Source organism: Nannospalax galili, unplaced genomic scaffold (assembly GCF_000622305.1).
Source record: "Nannospalax galili isolate Female #2095 unplaced genomic scaffold, S.galili_v1.0 scaffold252, whole genome shotgun sequence".
NCBI classification, from domain to species: Eukaryota; Metazoa; Chordata; class Mammalia; order Rodentia; family Spalacidae; genus Nannospalax; species Nannospalax galili.
This window is the reverse complement of record NW_008333886.1, coordinates 4,491,652-4,511,200: the sequence shown is the minus strand read 5'-3', so window position 1 is coordinate 4,511,200 and position 19,549 is coordinate 4,491,652. Positions and strand designations below refer to the sequence as shown.

Genomic DNA, 19,549 nt, shown 5'->3' with positions numbered 1-19,549 from the left:
CTCTCCCTCCCTCTCTCCCTCTCTCCCTCCCTCCCTCTCTCCCTCTCTCTCCCCACCCTTTTGATCACATCTGCTCCCCATTTCCTCTGCTCCAGTTCCTCCCTGATAACCCCACTTCCCCAATTCCTGTTGCCTCCAACTTCATGTATATATTTTTTTAACCCACTGAGTCTACTTAGTGTTGCCAGTATGTCTAGGTACAGGGTGTCTACTGACATAGATAGCCGCTCAGAGGCCACGTCCTTGAAGAAAACTGACTGTCCCTCATTCTTCTTGATGAGTAACTTTTGTTTCCATGTTTCATTTCTGACACAGCCTTCCCCTCTAAAAAGAGAGTTGTTGTAGGGTAGGCCTTCTGTATCACCATCCCAGGTACTAGAACTTAGATGTCAAGGGAAGGACTTGGGGCCTCTTGGCTATACTCAATATGTCATCCACTAGGAAGTACATCCACTATGTCTTGAGGGACATGTAAAATAATAAATATTTTCTGGATAACACTTATTCCTTGTCAACATTAATTATGAAATAAAGTTTTAGAAGTAATACATTGAACAAAGCATCAGTCTTTTGACTTCTAAACATCACCTTAAAGTCACTTAAAGTCTCACTGGGGAGTGTGACATTGATGTTGGATTTGTTCCTAGATACCACAGATGGAGCCGTTCTCACAATGGAGGCATTTCATGAGATCATCAAAGCCGTTGAAAGACAGTGCGGCTTCTTCCGCCTCCAAGAACAGAGTTTGACAGTAACATCTCAGAACAGATGTTTCCACAATCTCCAAATGTTTTTATTTGGTGGCACAAAAGACTGTTGTTCATGAAATGGTCGGTTAAAGAATTAGTTCCTCTGCGTGGGGGTCGTGGGAATATGTGTTGTGTAAATTGATTTCACTTTTGGCAGGAGACAAGCTCTTAACTCAAGCAGTCTGCAAGGTTGGACTCAGACAAGTTCCAATTTTCAGGCCATAGAGACGCAGAGAATGTAGTAATAACATGGCCTAGCATCTTTCCCTAAGCGTGCCAGATTATCTACTCAGAATGTACCACATTCATTTATAAGAGTAGAAGCTAAGTAAAAAGCACAGAAATTTGGTCTTGTTGAGCACAGTGAGAACGTGGGGAGCCCATGTGGCTGGTTGCTTACACAGTCTCCTTGTGCAAGTTCACTTCTGCAGCTCATGATGGTTGATTTTAGACACCTATTTATAGGGAAAGCTGCTTTTCTGAGAGACTGGCAGCCTGGGCTGTGATTTCATGTCCTCCCAAGGGACCCTGGTGTGACTGTTCAGTGATGTGAAATCAAATCACTGGTCATTTTCACTTCTGGTGTACTGTTTTTCAACTACCCTGAGAAGGCAGACATCAGCAGATATCAGCAGACATCAGCAGACTATGGCACCAGGGCTGCCCTCTGACCTGCTTTTGTAAATCGGGTCTGATTGGATCCCAGCTGCTCTTGTTGCTTGTGTTGTCTGTGGCTGCTTTTGCACTTTGTCACCAGAGACTACTTAACCAGTGAAACTGAAAATATTTACAGAGCAAGTTTGTCAGTCCCTGCAAGAGGAAGTCATGGATGTGCTGTGACCCAGCCACGTGAGGAAAACTTTTCGTTTTATATAATTTTATCAGTGGGGATGCTGAGGCAGGAAAACTGACTGTAGGATACACAGCAAGACCCTGTCTCAAAAAGAAAACCCTAAAAGTAAAGACACTTGATAGGTTTTAGCTATTGGGATTTTGAAGTGATTCAGAGAATATAACAAATATAAATCATTGATTTTAGATAACGTATCATGGGAGAATAGTTAAAATGCACCTGTGCACAGATAACCGCATAAAGAACAATCTGAACGAGAACTCTGAAATGAAAATAAGCCCTTTTTTCTGATGTACAGTGTGTTCCGATATTAAAAGTTGTACTATTTGGCCATATTTGGCTGCCGCCGTATTTGATTCTCTTCCATCTGTGTGTGTTGATTCTTAGTACAGCTTCGGGTGAGCCCTCCATGCTCGCATGTTTCTGGTTTTTCTGAACAAGATAACAAGCACAGGTGAGGCCATGGCACTTTACAGTGACTTCATGGCCATATCTCACACATTTATTTATTTTATTGCTATGCAAATCACATTTGAGATGATTAATCATACAAAAACCATGGACACAGCAGAAGAATAACTCAAGGAAGCTTAAAGAACAAGAAACCACGTTGGGAGAGAATTGAATGGAGGGCATTATGTCAAGAAAGCAAGAACTCAGTGTGTGGTTCAGTGGTGGGGCTCCTGTATGAGGTTCTAGGCTCAATCCTTGTTAATCCCAGTGCTGCGAGGTGGACACAAGCAAATCCCTGGGACAACCAGCCAGGCCTACTTGGTGAGCCCCAAGCCAGTGACAGACCGTCTCATAAACAAGGTAGATGGCACCTGAGAAATGACACACAGTCATCTTCTGGTCGCCACACAAATACACACATACAAAAAACATAACATACTTCTTGATGTTTTATTCAGTCTAGGCCTATTGGCTTAAATAAAATATATTGTTGGAATCAATTTCACATTTTTCTTGTTACTTTTTTAGTGTGGCTACTAGAAAATATATGTAACTCGGAATTTGAGCACCTACCAACCACTTAGTGAATGTTTACAGATCCCACCCCATCTTAGGAAAGGCTTTCTAAGCTATTGATCACAAAATCAAATGAGCTCTTTAATAAACCTGAGCAGATGATATCATTTACAGTTTTTCATGAAACAGTGTCTGGTTTCATGATGATAGCTTGAATTGTGTTCAGCTTCCAAATCTATAATTTCTCATTCACCTAACAAATTGGAAAATATAACTCAGTCACCGGTAGTTGGGGGTGTTGGCAGATATCTGGAACGTCTGCCAGATGTTCTGTCGATCACAAGCCAAGTGAACACATAAATTTAACTCAGTGGACAACTGATTTTGCCCCTGATTCATCCCACCGTACCACTGAGGAATTGTGTCTCATCTTGAAAGATGCTTTCAAATACATCTCTAATCTGTTCATTGCCTAGACTGGCTCCTGAAAAAGTGTTCCCTGAGCTTTTCTAGAGCATCTAGGTGGTATTTTTCAAGGAAGCCATGTTTCTCTATGACTTGAACTAACTCCCTCCATAATCAAAGCTTGACCTCCATCACAGCCTTTGATCCCTACGGTTTCCGTCTCTGCCCTCCCACCCAAGATCTTGTGCCTCCCTTTCCCCACGTCAGGGTCCATGGGCAGGCAGCATGCTCATCCTTTTCATACATCCAGATTCCTCCCTCCCTCTCCCTTCCCATACTCACTGGCAATTTCGCAGCAACAGCCAGATCCAAACCTCTTGGACCAGTCCCTTCACTCCTGAACTTGGCTGGATAAAAATGTGGTTGTGCTCTCTGGTTTCACTTTTAATTTACCACCATGAATCTCAAGTAGGCACTTACTGCTCAGTCATGTTACAGTAGTCACTCTCAGCGGACATTGGAAATCTCTCCTTAACCCTCCTGTGCCTCCTCCTTTTAACCTTGTTCTCAACTGATGGTGGAAGTAAGATTCGAATCAAGAAAAGGGAGCTAGGCCGGGTGTGGTGGCACACGCCTTTAATCCCAGCACTCAGGAGGCAGAGGCAGGTGGATCTCTGAGGTTAATGCCAGCCTGGTCTCCATAGTGAGTTCCAGGCCAGCTGGGGTTATAGGGAGACCCTGTCTCAAAAATAGATGATAGATAGATAGATAGATAGATAGATAGATAGATAGATAGATAGATAGATAGATAGATAGATAGATAGATGATAGATAAACTGAGGGGAGGCTGCCACCAGCTCCCACTGCTGCCTGCTGTGGCTAGAGTGAATCTCCCGTGCCATCTGGAGCTGCCCTTTTCTCTGGTATCAGATACTCCATCCCTGAACTACATCCCCAGTCCTTATTTTATTTTATTTTAAATACTAATTTTAAATACTAAGCCTGCTGCGTCTTAGTTTTAGAATGTAATAGGTTTGTTATTATAACTAAATGACAAGATAACATTACTAAAAATAAAATGAGTATTTATAGAATAGTGAGTTTTTACTTTGAGATCTGATGACACATAGGCATCCACTTGGTGTAATTTTAGACCCCTGATTTTTTTTTAAACCCTCTAAATGTGAACAGAAAAAGTAAAGATGTAAATTATTCAAAATGTGTGCATATTCTAGTTTAACAAAACCTTCTTATGTGAACATTCTTCTTTTAAATGTAATGAATAGGAATCTTCAACAGAGACAAGTTGGCGTAAAGGAAGAAGATACTGTTGCCATGGTGACAGCTGTCCAGTGTAAGCATCTCACATGTCTTCCATTTATCCTGTGTTTTAGGACAATTCAAGCTACTGGAACAAGACCGAGATATAAAGGAGCCAGTGCAGTATTTCAACAGCGTGGAGGAGGTGGCGAAAGCATTTCCTGAGCGTGTGTACGTCATGGAGGAAATAACATTCAATGTGAAGGTAGCGCTTGAAGAAACAAATATTTACCCTCATGGAAGTAATGCAGCTTTCTGTAATCCACAGTGTGTGCACATCTGTGCCTCCCAGGAGCACTCCATCTTCCCACTGAGTCAGTGTCTGCAGCCAGAACAGTGTAGATTGTAGAGCTGACCTGACTTCTATCAACACACCATATTTATTAGCACTGCCTTTTATTAAAACTTAAAACTGTTAGATTTAGAAATAAAATTACTGAATTAGTTATTTTTCTCATTGATGAGACAGAATATCCAACAAAAACAATTTAAGGAAGGCAGAGTGCATTTCGGCTCATGGTTTGAGGGCGCAGTCCTCAGTTTGAGGCCCAGCAGCAGGCGCTTGAGGCAGCTCGAGTTGCACAGGAGCAGAGAGCAATGCATGCTGGTGCTCAGCTTCCCCGCTTGTACTCAGTCTAGGCCCCCAACCCAGGGAACAGTGCCACCCACATTTAGGCTCGGTCTTGCCACCAGTTAACCAATCCAGAAACTTCCTCACAGACATTTCCAGAGCCTTGTCTCCTAGGCAGTTCTAGATCCTGTCAACCTGATAATCAATATTAATCATCACAATTCCTAAGCAGATACGATTTCTTCATTTGGCCTTCATCCCCCAGTGTCTGACAGGTCTGACCAGAGCTATTAAGCTGGGTATACCACTCCTAGCAGCAGAAAACCTATGATGAACCAAGTACCAAACATTTCGTTTTTTAAAAAGAAAAAGGATGGAGGGGCTAATGAACTTGCAGAGCTTACCCTGAGATCAGTGTATGTATGCCATCTATTCTTTGTGGATTGTCTGTTTTGATGTACACAGAGAAAACCGATGTTCAAGAATCCTGCTGGGCGTGGTGGTGCACACCTTTAGTCCCAGCACTCAGGAGGCAGAGGCAGGCAGATCTCTGTGAGTTCCAAGGCCAACCTGGTCTACATAGCAAGTTCTAGGCCAGCTGGGGCTACAGGGAGACCCTGTCTCAAAATGACCACAAAAAAAAAAAAAAAGAGGAGAGAGAGAGAGAAAGAATATCCTGTTCAGGGAAAAGCTAGATGGGGCTGGCCTTGCTTCATTTGTTCTGTGCTCTTAAAGGGACAGCATGCTTCCACGTGTGAGCAAGCTCTTTTGGCCAGATTTGCTGGGAGAGCAAGGCCACTGACCAGATCCAGTACGCACCCACACACCTGCTGTCTTTTGTCGTCAACGCCAGAGTTGACAAGCAGGTTGGAAAGTGCTTCCTATTTATGCAGTTTTCTGCAGGAACTCCAACTAGGTCACATTCTCTATACAAGTCAAAACTTAGGAGTCAAGATTCCTGTTTCTTAGACATATACTCTCTGTGAACAGCAGGCTGTGTGGTGTCTTAGCCCAAGAAAATATCCCTGTGTGGATCACTCTACCTACGCTCCTCAGGAACCACCAGCCAGAGAAGTGGTTCTGCCCATGGCACTGGCAAAACCGAGCCATCCTTCCTCTACTTCTGAAGAATTCCTTGCTGTGTTCTACTCTCCTTATTATTAGACATAGTGAGATTTTATGTTTGTAAAATCTTTTATTTTACTTGCATTTTTTTTTAATTCTCCCAGTGTCCCAGTATGTAAGCCATCAAGTAGCATGCCTCCGTTTCCACGATTTTGAGAGCACCTTCATCATTTGTAAATTACCATAAGACATTAAATCTGTTTTTTTTATTGGTTAGTTTTGTTTGGGGAGTTTTGTGAAGCTGAAGATCACATAAGGGGCCCCAAGCACACTAGTCAAATATGATTGAGCTTTATGCTCCCTGGCCCCAGGAAGCTACATCTGATTCCATGAGTATCTTAGTTTTTTTAAAAATCTTTTAGAAGGAGTTTTTTTTAATGTGTGTACCTATGTGAGTTTATGTGCACCATGTGCATGCAGTGCCCACAGAGGCCAAGGAGGGCATGGAATTACCTGGAGCTAGAGTTACAGACAGTTATTAGCCACCATGTGGGTGCTGAGAACTGAACCTGAGTCCTATGCAAGAGCAGTAAGTACTCTTAACCACTGAGCCATCTCTCTCTTTGGATTTAAATCTTAATATATCTTAAACTGCTCCTTAAAGCTTATATTTAGAATTAGCTAAATGAAAAAGTTTAGAAAGACAAGCTAACACTTTTAAAATCTTTTCTAAAGTGATTTCATCTACCAAGTGATGACAAGTCAAGCATAAAAGCTTTTTATGATGTTTAAGATTTCCTCTCCTATTAAAATTTTAAAGATGCCTCTCTATAGGCTTATTTTTTTAATTTAATATGAAATCAGCAGGGTTTAAAAAGATCACACTGAACCTCATATATTTCAGTAGTTTTTCAAACATGTAAAATACTGTGTTTGCATATATTCATTTAAAAGTATGCACATAGCCGGGTATGGTGTTGCACACCTTTGATGCCAGCACTCGAGAGACAGAGGCAGCCAGATCTCTGTGTGTTCAAGCCCAGCCTGGTCTACATAGCGAGCTCCAGGCCAACTGGGGCTACAGGGAGAGCCTGTCTCAAAAAGACCAAAAAAACAAGTATACACATAGGGGCTGGGGGGATGGCTGAGATAGTAAAGTGCTTGCTTGCTACATAAGCATCAGGACCTCAGTTTGATCCCCAGCACCCACATAAGAGCTGGAGGTGGCAGATAGGATCCTACAATGTAGCCCAGGCTGGCCTTGAACTCAAAGTGATCCTCCTGCCTCCATTTCCCAAGTACTGGGATTATAGGCAAGTACTACCACACCCACCAAGCATTTCTTTTAGCTTAAAATTAATAAGGAAAACTTGTCTTTGAAAGATGCCTTGATGTATTTTAAATATCTGCCTGCTTGCCTCATCATTGATGAACTACCCGGAATGAATTCCTGTGCATTATTTCACTTGTTAACCAGCAGATGTATTTTTAACCCCTGTATGTCGAGGGCTGTACTTAACGAGTATGCAGATGCCTATCTGCATAGAGACAGACTAGTAGGGGAGAAAGGCAGTAAATAAACAAGTATTCATGCCAAATCCAAGTGGAGATGCCTGCACAGATCTGGAAATTGGAGAAAGGTCTAGGCTTGGGGGTTATACACAGGACTTCTCACCCTTGGGAGGTACTTGAAGCATGGACCCAGTTGCATTTACCAACGGTCCTCTGTGATGGATGGTTTTGTTCTGGGGCACATTTGGCAGTATCTGTACTTAGTGTTGATTGTGATGGTATGGGATAGAAGAAGTTCCTGGCATTCAGTGTACAGAAGCCGGAGATGCTCCTGAGCAATCCACAGTACACAGCAACAAAGAATGCCCACTCCAAAATGGCCTGGGTGCCCAGGTTGAGAAACCCTTAGAGAATAGCACACAGGGCTAGACTGAGCTCTGGAACATCCCCACCTTTAGCAGTCTAGAAGAGGAGACAGAAAGGGGCCCATAGAGAGAGAGTGAGTGGACAGCCTGGAGCATGTGGTATCCTCAAAGCTAAGTTTTGAGGAAGAATGAGCAACCGCAGCTGATGGTACTTAGCAAGCAAGGTAAGACTTGGGGATTCCTATGACATTTAGCAGCATGGACATTATCCGTAGCCTTAACAAGAAGGAAAGAGTGCAAAGACCTAGAAGTAAGTTAACAAGGGCAGTGTTAGGGTCGAGGTACAAGTCAAGGGAGATTTCTCAATGACACCTTGTTTCTTCCAACCATCTGGATGACCTTCCTAGATGCCGGTGAAGAGCAGACAGAGCCGTAGTTAGATTGGAGGTGGTACCCAGGAAAGGTAGCCCAGGTCTGCCAACGTGTTCACAGGATGCTGTGGGGTGATGGATGGCACTGGGCTATGGAAAAGGGCTGACTGTGTGAAGAAGTGTGAATAGGAGACATGTAGTCAACAGAACGTGGGAGGTAGGACATTAAGAACATGAAAGGATATGGAGACAGGCAACCTCCTACCAGTCATTAGTGTGTGCAGGCCCTTAAATCTAAAGTCACTGGGCTGAGGGTATAGCTCAGTTGCTGGAGAGTTTGCGTAGCATGTCAAGGCCCTGGGCTTGATCCGCAGTACTATGTAAAACCCACCATATGAAGAGTATCTATGATCCCAGCACTTGGGAGGTGGAGGCAGGAGGATCAGAAGTTTGAGGTTATCATTGGCTACATAGCAAGTTCAAAGCCAGCCTGGGCTACACGAGACCCTCTTTTGAAAACAAACAAAAAGAGCTAAAGGTGTTCTGTGTTTTTTAAAGCTGTTTCACTTGCCCTGTCATAATTTTTTTCCTTTATCTCTCAGTTTTTGTTCTCCATGATGAAAGTTCTGTTTACGTCCTTCTTTTCCTGTTTTTAACTGTAATAGGCTTTTCCTTCTTTTTTCTGTTTTTCACCATCATTTCTATTCTCATGTCTATTTCCAAATTTAGACATCGTCTAATTTCTGAATTGGCCATCTCAAGTGTGTGTGTGTGTGTGTGTGTGTGTGTGTGTGTGTGTGTGTGTGTGTGTGTTCGCTCTTAACTGCTCAGGTGTCTCTATAGCCCCTCCTCTGCCTTTTAATAATAAAAACAGCCACAACTGAGGCTGGTGAGGTAACTCAGTTGCAAAGGACCCAAGTTCAGTTCCCAACACCCTCATCAATTGCCGGGGGTTCGTACCAGCCCGGGCAGTGATGATTGGAGATGAGTAAGTGCGCCTTTCGCCAGCCCACACCGCCCCCAGTACCGGAACACTCAGGTGCAACAGGGAGCCTAGTAAAGCAGGGACTCATTTATTGCAGGTGTTACAGAGCTTATAAAGGCACCTGGAAATCCCCCCTCCCCCCTGAAGGTGTATCTTAAGGATGGTCATGTGCTGATCATGCACTCCTCAGCAAAGCTGAAGTATTCTTCAGACTTTCAAAGCAAGTCAGGCCGCACCCCAGTAACTTCCTCTCGAACTTCTGCAAGGTGGGGCCTTTAGATCCCCACAATCAATCAGTTCACAAACACCTGTAACTCTAGCTCTAGGGGATCTAACACCCTCTTCTGGCCTCCATGAGCACCTGCCCTCATGTGCATATACCTCACACATATACACAAACACAATTAAAAATAAATCTTTTAACAAGCATAGTTATATGTAGCTTATGTGTCCCTCTTTAAGTACAGCCACCATGATCTGAAGATCTGTGAGACTCTGGGGTGGCTCAGATGCGGGATTCAGAGCTAAGTTCAGCTTTCAGCCACATGCACTGAATGTGACCACAGACGTGTCACATGACCCCTGAAGACCCTGGTGTCTTCACCTGCAAAGTGAGAGTGAGAATATCCACCTTAGAGATGTGTTTTGAGAATCAAATGAAGCATGCACTCCAGCTCTTTGTAAGTATCTAATGTGGGAGTTAGCAAGCCATGGCCTGTGGACAGGCCACCTGTTTCTATCCTGTTGTATTAAAGCACAGCCATGACTGTCTGTTTCCATATTAATGTGACTGCTTCACCCCAACAACAGATGTGTACAAGTCTAACAGGGACCCTGCAGCTCCCAGAGCCTAAAATCACAGGCTGACCCTGTAAGGAAAAAGTCTGCTGGAGCCCAATGCAGAGCATTCAGTCATACTAAATTATTTCTCATTTTTAAAAATTACCCCACTCATCATTTCACCTCCACTTTAATGCTTCACCCTCTGTCTTTATTAAGCACTCTATACAGAGAGGCTGAGTTTTGCCATTGGTTCAAAATTATCCCTTTATTTCAGTATTTTAGGAGACATTACACTGATAGCTCATGAATTATTTGAAATGTCTTCAGCCTTTCAAACCCAGTGCTGATGAAAAAGTTTTGCCATCAAAATAATGACTAACCAATTAGGTTTTAATTCAATTCTGTCCTTACTGTGGCAGCTGTAGATAGAGGGGCACGAAGGGCAGTCTTCATTTGGCATTGGCTCTGAAGTACCATCTTCACTGCTGTACCCAGAAGTGTCAAAATCACTGCCCTGGAGTTTGAGAAGGCCCAGTACTCTAATCTGGAAGCTGTCTCACTGCCCATTTTGTTCCAGCCAGTGAGGTCCAGCCTTCAGCTGTCTCAGCAGGGTTTACCTTGTCCTAAGTAGGGAAAGGGACCTCCTTAGGAAAGCCAAGTTTCAGTCAGATGTGGACAGTCATCACCTCTGCCTTTCCTGTCCTTGTCGGAACATTCCCATAACCTGTACTCTGGGAGTTGAACTGAGCGGGCATCACCATGACCTGCCTGTCAGCTCCTAATTACTGCGCTTAGCACCTACCATGTCAGGGGTGTCATTGCCTAGCAATAGAGGTGCTATAGTGTGGAGACAAGGGTTTCAGGGCTGCTTTTTGCATATGGAGAAGTTAGAATTACATATATTTAGCAGCTACAAACAGTGCTAGATATCGGCATAGAGTGTGAAGTGATAGGCACATGATGAGTGCATCCAGCTAACGGGCATCCTCACCTCTCATCGTTGCTCATTCCTTCCGTCCAGAAGGCTGGACCACTGCACCCTTTGATCATCATCTCTTCACCCCCAACCCCAGACCTCTGGGAATATCATTTGGCTCCCTGCTTCTGTGTGTTCAGTTTTCTGCATAAAAAATGAGAGCATGCAATTCTTATCTTTCTGTACATAGCTTATCTGGCTTAGGGGAGTGTCCAGAATTGTCTTAGTTGCCAATAAAAGATACACTTTCCTTTCTTCTTAATTCCGAATGATATACTATTGTGTGTATACACCCCACGGGTAGCTTTTCTTAACAGGAAAATAATCGTGAGATTCAGAGAAGTAATATATAATTTATTGATATTGGTCCTCATATATATAAAAAATACAGTGCTAACGCAAGCAGAGGCTGATCACTATGACATCAAGTCCAGCCTGGGATGGTCTATATAACAAGTTCCAGACCAGCCAGTGGTACATTGTGAGACCCTGTCTCAAAAATTAAATAAATGAATAACTAAAAACTAAATAAATACAGTTATAAAATACTGTGAACAATTTCATGAAACAAGGAAATTCTAAAGAGGCCTTTAGACAACACCTGGTCCTGTTCTCTTTAACAAATAGGAACACTAAAAAGCAGGTGCGAAGCTTGCTTAGTAATCACACAGCCACAGAGCTCTTTGCCAGCAAAGCCTAGCATGGAAGCCAGGTCTCTTGGTCCAACCCAGCCACCCTGTTACTCTGTCACAGTTCATCTGTGGACTTGGGGTGGACCTCAAGATAGTAATCCCAGTGTGCTTTCCCACTGACCCAATAGCTTGTTCAGTTAATTCATTTTCTTTTTAAAAAAAATGTTAATAATCGCCTGGCATGGTGACACACACCTTTAATCCCAGCACTGGGGAGGCAGAGGCAGGTGGATCTGTGAGTTCAAGGCCAGCCTGGTCTACATAGTGAGTTCCAGAACATCTGGGGCTATAGGGAGACCCTGTCTCAAAAAGACAAAAAAAAAAAAGTTAATAATCTCTGAGTTCAAGACCAGCCTGGTCAATACATAGTAAGTTCTGAAATTCACTATGGAGACCAAACTGGCCTCAAACTCAGAGATATCTGCCTGCCTCCACCTCCCAAGTGCTGGGACTAAAGGCGTGTACCACCATGCCTGGCCTTAAAAACATTTTTAAAGAATGAAATTACCTGGGTATGGGCATTTGAAAGGCAGAAGCAGGCAAAATCAGCCTGGTCTACAGGGAGAACCTGTGTCAAAAAAACCAAAAAAATAAAACAAAAAAGTATATCATTTGCTAAGAAATGTAATGGGGGATTTATGTTAAATGAAATAAACTGGACTCAAAAAGACATACATGTCCTCTGAAATGCATGATCTAAATTTTAGCAATCTGTAGACTTGAGAGCAAAGGTGGACTGTGAGGAGAGCAAGCACAAGTGGAGGCGGCCTGGGAAGGAGAGTAGCCGGAGAGCGTGACCACTGCATGTGTTTGCTTATGAAGCAAAGGCACTATTTGTGGGAAAGAACGGGCAAGTGTGCATGGGAGGGGATAAGACAGAGGAATAGAGGTTGGACATAGTAATGCTTGGGATGCGAAAAAAGGTCAGAACCCATGATTCTGTATTCAAACTAAAGCTAATTGATATAAAATAAATAAATCAATAGAACATAGACTCTAGGAAAAATGTAAATAATATATACACAAATATTATATATATATGAGTACAGCAATTTGGTGGGGGTTAGAAAGGGGGTGCATATATGGGAGGGGATCTAAATATGATCACAATATAGTGTATAAAATTTGCACAAAATTCAATTAAAATTGATTTTTAAAATTAAAAATAAAAATCGGTAATTTTTTAAAAGTGTAAAAAGATGTAAAATAGCTAGACATAGTAACAGAGACCTGTCATGCCAACCAGCAGGCACACCCAGAAATAGAAGCAGGAAGCGTTCAAGGTCATCCTCAGCTGCATATGGATGACATTGGACCCTCTCACAACCGTGTTTTACATACAGTATGTAGCTAATGTCTGTTTTATATTTCCACAAGGAAGTGGAAGCTTTTGTAAATAATATACCTGCAGCTTCTTAATATTTTAATCTATACCAGAGTATGATGCAAGCATTTAAAAAGAAAATCCCACCAGTTGCCTTGATATTTCCTGTCAACATCATGTCATTTCTAATTAGTCAGATAACCTTGAGCTGAGATGAGCTCCACCAGAAAAGTCACCGGAGAATACTAATCCAGAACACTGAGTTTTTCTAGAAAAACAAGTAGAGTTGAACTCTTCCTTTTTGCTTGAAGTCGTGTTAAAGATGAACTGGTGTCTAGTGGGTACTCCTGAGTAAGCAAGCAAGAGTTCTAGAGTTTGACTTAATTCCTGCACCTTGATGCTAAGTTCCTAATTTTTTTCAAGTCTTACAAGTTCCTGGAAACAGCCAGTATTTTTGCAAGTCATAGATTCAAGGCCATCTATGTGCCTTTTACCTTAATATACTAGTAACCCCCTTTAAAGTTACCATCAGAAAAAAATACTAAGGGAGACCCTCCCCTCCAGCTAACACACTGTGTCTAATTTCCATAAAGAAGTTGAATTGAACATATGTAACTTCATTCCCTTTAACAGAACAAACTACATTCAGGACCTTAAGTCCTCCATTAATTAATTAAGGCTTGGGGTTCGTTATCCTCCATTAATTAAGGCTTGGGGGTGCTTGTAATTCTGTCATAATTATTTTTCATCTTGTCTTTCTGATTACGCTGTCTTAAAATGGGAAACAGCCACTGTATCAGCCTCCCTGTGGTTTACTGCAAAATAGTAGTGCCAAAATAGCGTTGTGGAAGGTGGTGTATGTTGAGGCTCAGTTTTGTTTTCAGAGTATAAATCAACCCTGCCCACAGCTCCTAATTTAAGACACCACTCCCAGCTTCTGACAGCACAGACAGAGCTTCCTTGTGTCTTGAGCTTCTATAATGTCAGGGAGATTGTTTTCCTTCATTTCTAACGTGGATAAGGCCTCATTTCCTCCAGTGTTCTCTAGAAACCTTCGGACTCCAAGTAATTCTAGACAACCAACCTTTCGGATAGCTATGAATTTTAACAGAAGTTCTTTCCCAAATGACTGTAATTTCCTTTTACTTTCTTATATTGTACTTTTCTGCCATTTTTGGAGAATACTTGGGCAAAATTTAAACTTGCCTTCATCTCCTCTAAAATCTACTGACACTCTCTTGAGATGTGTGTGACTTTTGCCTTACGGAGACCCTGTATCCTGATATTTTGGGATAATTGGTCTTTTTTGGTCTCATTAAGTTTTTTTATTTGATGCATCCTGTGTCTGTTAGAGTAACTGCCTTAAGAGTCCCTTTTCCCGATTTTAATTTCCACTTCTCATCTTTCAGGGGCTGGAATTGGTGACCATATTTGATAGCCTTTTGATTAGCTGGAGCAAATACAGCGCACTGCAGACTGTGCTGGCTTTTCTAAACCCTCACAGAGTGGCACCCCTTCCCCGTGGCTGCCCAGAACCTGAAGGTCACTGCCCTGTTCTTGGATCTATGCCAAAGAGGTCAGAAAGGATCAGTGGCCATTCAACCTAAATTTCGTCAGATGGACAAGGGACATTTTAGGTAAAGAGTAAAAAAATTTTAAATGTACCCAGTTTTTACTTTTCTAGTTTTAAAAATCACATGGCTTCCTTAGGAGAAGTCGGGTCATTTATTGTGAGATCATGGAGACTAGCAAACTGGAGACAGTTGCGGGTGGGTTATTTTAGCGTGTGAAAACAGCTCAGTGCTTTTTTTCGTCAGCTGAGGCTTTGTGACCTCCTCTGAGGAACTTACAGTTGGCAAGCTGTCTGCCATTCCGTCACAGTGACGCCGGTGCCGTTCAGTTTATCATCCCTGCTCTGTTTCCTGTTCTTTAGAAAGAAAAACAATACTCACTCAGGATTGACATTTATCTTAACTCTTAACACTAGTTTTTCTGTCATTTTCCCAAAAGAGACTTACATTTGTAGTTTGGTAGGACATCAAATACTGTGTGTTTACTCTATGTATCTGTGAGATCGATCTTCATTGCTATTTAAGAGCTGAACTTTTAACCTCCGCTGCACTGTTAGGTCATTAGAGAACAGATTGCCTGCCCACTGCCAACACAGAGTGTGTGCCCCTGTGCATGCACATGCACGTGTGTGCACATGCACACACATCCAAAGTTTTGCACCGGTGTTGGAGTGTTTCTTGACCTCAGGGCATTAATTCTGAGCAGCATTATGAGTGGTAAAATCCTGATCGTTTCCTGGATTAGACCTATTAAAGTTGTTTAGATAACACGCTTGGAATTACTTCCTCTCAGGAAATATTGAAACTAGAAATGTTAACCAGGCGCACATACCGAAGCCCTTAGACAGAACACCATGTTTCTTTTGCTGTTAAAAAATAAAAATAAAAAAGGAAAGAAATTAGCCAAATAAATCACATCTGCAGAAACTTAAGGAGACTGTTGGGCTCAACAGCCAAAGGAAGAGCATTTCAGTGGATACCCTCCTCAGTCTGACATCAACCACAAGATTGGTCAGGACATTCGTCTCATAACTTATGTAGGGCTAACTAATTGCTACATCAGTGATGATGTCAGAGTTGGAAGCAGGGAACCACAGACTGTGCTCACATATGCTGTGCATCTTTCTACAGGGAAGTAGGAGTGACTGAAGACAGACACGAAAGTGTGGGCAGAGCTGTTGGATGTGTCTGGATAGTGACATTTCCTGAGGAGAACCTTGATCTGTTTAATCTGTTGTGTACTGTCTGCTTCACATCTCAAAACCTGGCTGACACTCGCTTTCAGTGTTTTTAATGTACGGTAATTCCCTAGACCCAGAATTTCTTCATTCTAGAAAGTGCCTGTCTTAAAGGTAAATGGGGAAAAAAATAAACATCAATTGAATTGCATAGACAGGAACCTTCAGGGGTAGGAGCTTGTTAGACAGCTTGCCTAGCATGCACATGGCCCTGGGTTCAGTCTCCAGCATTACAGTAAATGACAGACAGACACACACACACACACACACACACACACACACACACACACACACACAGAATGCAAGAGGGCCAGCAAAATGGCCCTGGTAAAGGTGCCTGCTGCCAAGTCTGATTACCAGAGTTTGATCCCCAGAACCCACATGGTGGAAGGAGGGCACTTACTCTGAAAACCTACTCTGGTGCGTTGTCCTCTGACCTGTATGTACCTTGTGGCCCATGGGCGTGCATGCATACACAGATGCACACACACACGTACGTGCACAAAGAAAGGGAGGAAGGGAAATAAAGAAAAGCTTCATTATTCCTTCATGTTTGGGAAGCATTATTGATTACCTGTTTATTAAGAGAAAATGGTTTGCTACAAGTGAAAGAAAGAGACTCAAATTCAACATCCCTGTCTTCGTTATCAAGATGGCTAAACCACCAAGTTTTTTGCAGAGTTGTAAAAAGGAAGTAAGTATAGCAGTTCAGCCGAGAGTTTTACAGACTCATCTCTCCTAAGCAGGATAGTTTGAATCTTTTCCAGATGCTCACTTCCTTTGGGATAGATCTGCAATGAGACATCAGCCCCTAAGTTTTATTCTGGGATAACACATTCAATAAAAACTTGAGCTATTTTCAGAACAGAGAGAAAGATAAATTCTTAGAAGTGGTGGTTTGGGCTTAAAAATAGTAGTGGATGAAAACTTACCAATCAGTGTGCACATTTGGAGGTGTGAAGGCAACTGTGAGGCAGAGAGGTGAAGCGTTCCTGCTGGTCCAGGGACGGTCATGCTGCCTTTGCTCATGGAGCCCACCTGTGCAAGGACAGCAGGCAGGCATTCACACGTGTTCACCACCCGTGCAAGGACAGCGGGCAGGCGTTCACACGTGTTCACCACCCGTGCAAGGACTGCGGTCAGGCGTTCACACGTGTTCACCACCCGTGCAAGGACTGCGGTCAGGCGTTCACACGTGTTCACCACCCGTGCAAGGACTGCGGTCAGGCGTTCACACGTGTTCACCACCCGTGCAAGGACTGCGGTCAGGCGTTCACACGTGTTCACCACCCGTGCAAGGACTGCGGTCAGGCGTTCACACGTGTTCACCACCCGTGCAAGGACTGCGGTCAGGCGTTCACACGTGTTCACCACCCGTGCAAGGACTGCGGTCAGGCGTTCACACGTGTTCACCACCCGTGCAAGGACTGCGGCCAGGCGTTCACACGTGTTCACCACCCGTGCAAGGACTGCGGTCAGGCGTTCACACGTGTTCACCACCCGTGCAAGGACTGTGGGCAGGCGTTCACACGTGTTCACCACCCGTGCAAGGACAGCAGGCAGGCGTTCACACGTGTTCACCACCCGTGCAAGGACCACGGGCAGGCATTCACACGTGTTCACCACCCATGCAAGGACAGCGGGCAGGCGTTCACACGTGTTCGTTTAGCCAGCAGAATAAACGTTCCCATTCTTGCTGATAAAGAATTAGTAAAACACTTTGTTTAGAGTCACAGTGTTAAAGTCAGGATTCAGACTCAGCTTGGGGTTTCATTATAATGTTAGCTAATACCACACAGATCAACTTCCAAAGACCATGGTTCCTAACATTGATCTGTCTGTACCCAGGATTGGCAAGGTTTTTGTGGAAAAGAAAAAGATATTTTAGAGTTTCATCACTTGCAGAAATACTCAATACTGCCATTGTCAGGGAAACCAGCCATAGACTGTTCATAAATGATGGGTGTGATCATGTCATAAAATCAGATAGCAAGCTGCATTTCCACTATGCGCAGTAGTTTGTTGATCTCTGATCTGCATACATTGTTGTAGGTTTAACTAGGTCCGTGATGGTGGCACCTGCTTAGACAGCAGGATCCCTGGGGCTAACCCCTAACTTTTAAAAACTGTGCACAGCTCCAAAGGAATGACGCCTGAAGTTGAACTCTGGCCTCCACACATATGTGAACACATATTCATGCATACATACCCCCCACATGCACCAGCACACATGAACACAGCCTCTCTCCCATTCTCTCTCCCCCCTTCCCTCCCTCCCTCCCTCCTTCTTTCTCCACTCAGTTCTCACATGTGCCAAGTGCTGTCATTTTTAAATGACATGTTAGGGCTAAGGATGAGCTCATTGGTACAGTGCTTGACTAGTGTGCACAGAGCCTGGAGCTCAGTTTCCCAGGACCGCCTAGACCTGGTGTGGTGGCACATGCCTGTGGTTCCAGCACTCAGGAGGGAGAGGCAAGAGGATCAGAAGTTCAGGGTCATGTTCTGTTACATAGCGAGCTTGAAGCCAGCCTGATCTAAATGAGACTCTGTCTCAAGTACATAAATCAGTACTCATATTTCTAATTTGTGCTTTCACAGTTTCATGAATATGTAGTGGTGTTTATCAAAGTACCCTTTACCCTCTTGTACTCTCTTCCCTTGCTTACTAAATCTCTTCTTCCAAGTTCCCTCTTTTTGTGTGTGTGTGTGTGTGTGTGTGTGTGTGTGTGTGTGTGTCCCACTGCATTTAATTAGAGTTGCCTCCATGAGCATGGGTGGGAGATTATTTACTTGAGCAGTGTGCCCATGACTGCATCATGAGGACTGTGACCCCTTCCCCTGCTACGTTTAGCTGTCTCGTGCTCCTCTGATAGGGGTGGGGTCTTCTGAGCCCCCCACCACTGTGGTGGGATGTGTTGGGCCCAGTCTTAGGCAAGTCTTGTGCAGTTAGGCACTGCTGCTGTGAATTCATGGGTGTCCAGAGCACAGCATCTCACAGTACTCCTCTTCATCCTCCAACTCTTACACCCTTTCCAACCCCTCGTCCATGATGCTCCATGAGCCTAGGAGGATTATATTACCGTCCAGCTTAGAGCTGAGCTCTCAGGAGTCACTTGTTTTCATCCCATTGACCAGTTATGAGTCCCTACATTAACTACTGCCCACTCTAAACGGAAGGTTGTCTGACCAATGCTGAAAGCAGTACTTATCCAGGGAGTAAACATAAACATTTAGAGGACAGTTAGACATCACAGCCAGTTAGCATGAATTCACATTTTTAAACAAAATTTCTAAGCTGTTTCCTTCAAAACTGTCCAGGTCATGAAAAATAAGATAAAAAAAACCCTCATAGGTCAGAGGACTATGACTGATATCCTGATCTGATCCTGGAAGAGAAGGGACGTTAGTGAAAAACCTGGTGAAATCCAAAATCTGGAGGAAGCTTGTAAGCTCCTCCACAGGACTGTACCAATGTGTCATGGTTGTCACGTCAGTTGTTAACGGCTTGCAAGAGCTCCGTCCTGCTGTGCAGCTTCTTAACATAGAAGACAAGCATCCATTTAGGGCCAGGTGCACACTGACTCTGAAAGGAAACAGTTCAATACCATCTTAGAAATAATACTAATACTTCTGTGAGTCACCCAAAATGGACTTTGCACCTCTGCGTGAAGCCCCAGTAAAACAGTATTGTGCCGTGATGCAGATGCTTAGAATGACTCCTCCAGAGAATTCACTTCACCACACTAACCCTGGAAACCACAGGGTTGTTTGTTTTTTTATAGTATTAATGTTGATTGACA

General features: G+C 43.4%; 1 protein-coding gene across 2 annotated transcripts in view; it reads left to right on the top strand.

Moving 5' to 3' along the window:
* Garem1 (GRB2 associated regulator of MAPK1 subtype 1) overlaps positions 1-19,549 on the top strand; it is a 201,020-nt gene that overhangs the window by 152,889 nt on the left and 28,582 nt on the right. For both annotated transcript variants that reach the window (XM_008828846.3, XM_008828845.3), the window contains exon 3: positions 4,371-4,501. In XM_008828846.3, coding sequence (XP_008827068.1) covers positions 4,371-4,501 — 131 coding nt within the window. The remainder of the gene's footprint in view (positions 1-4,370; positions 4,502-19,549) is intronic.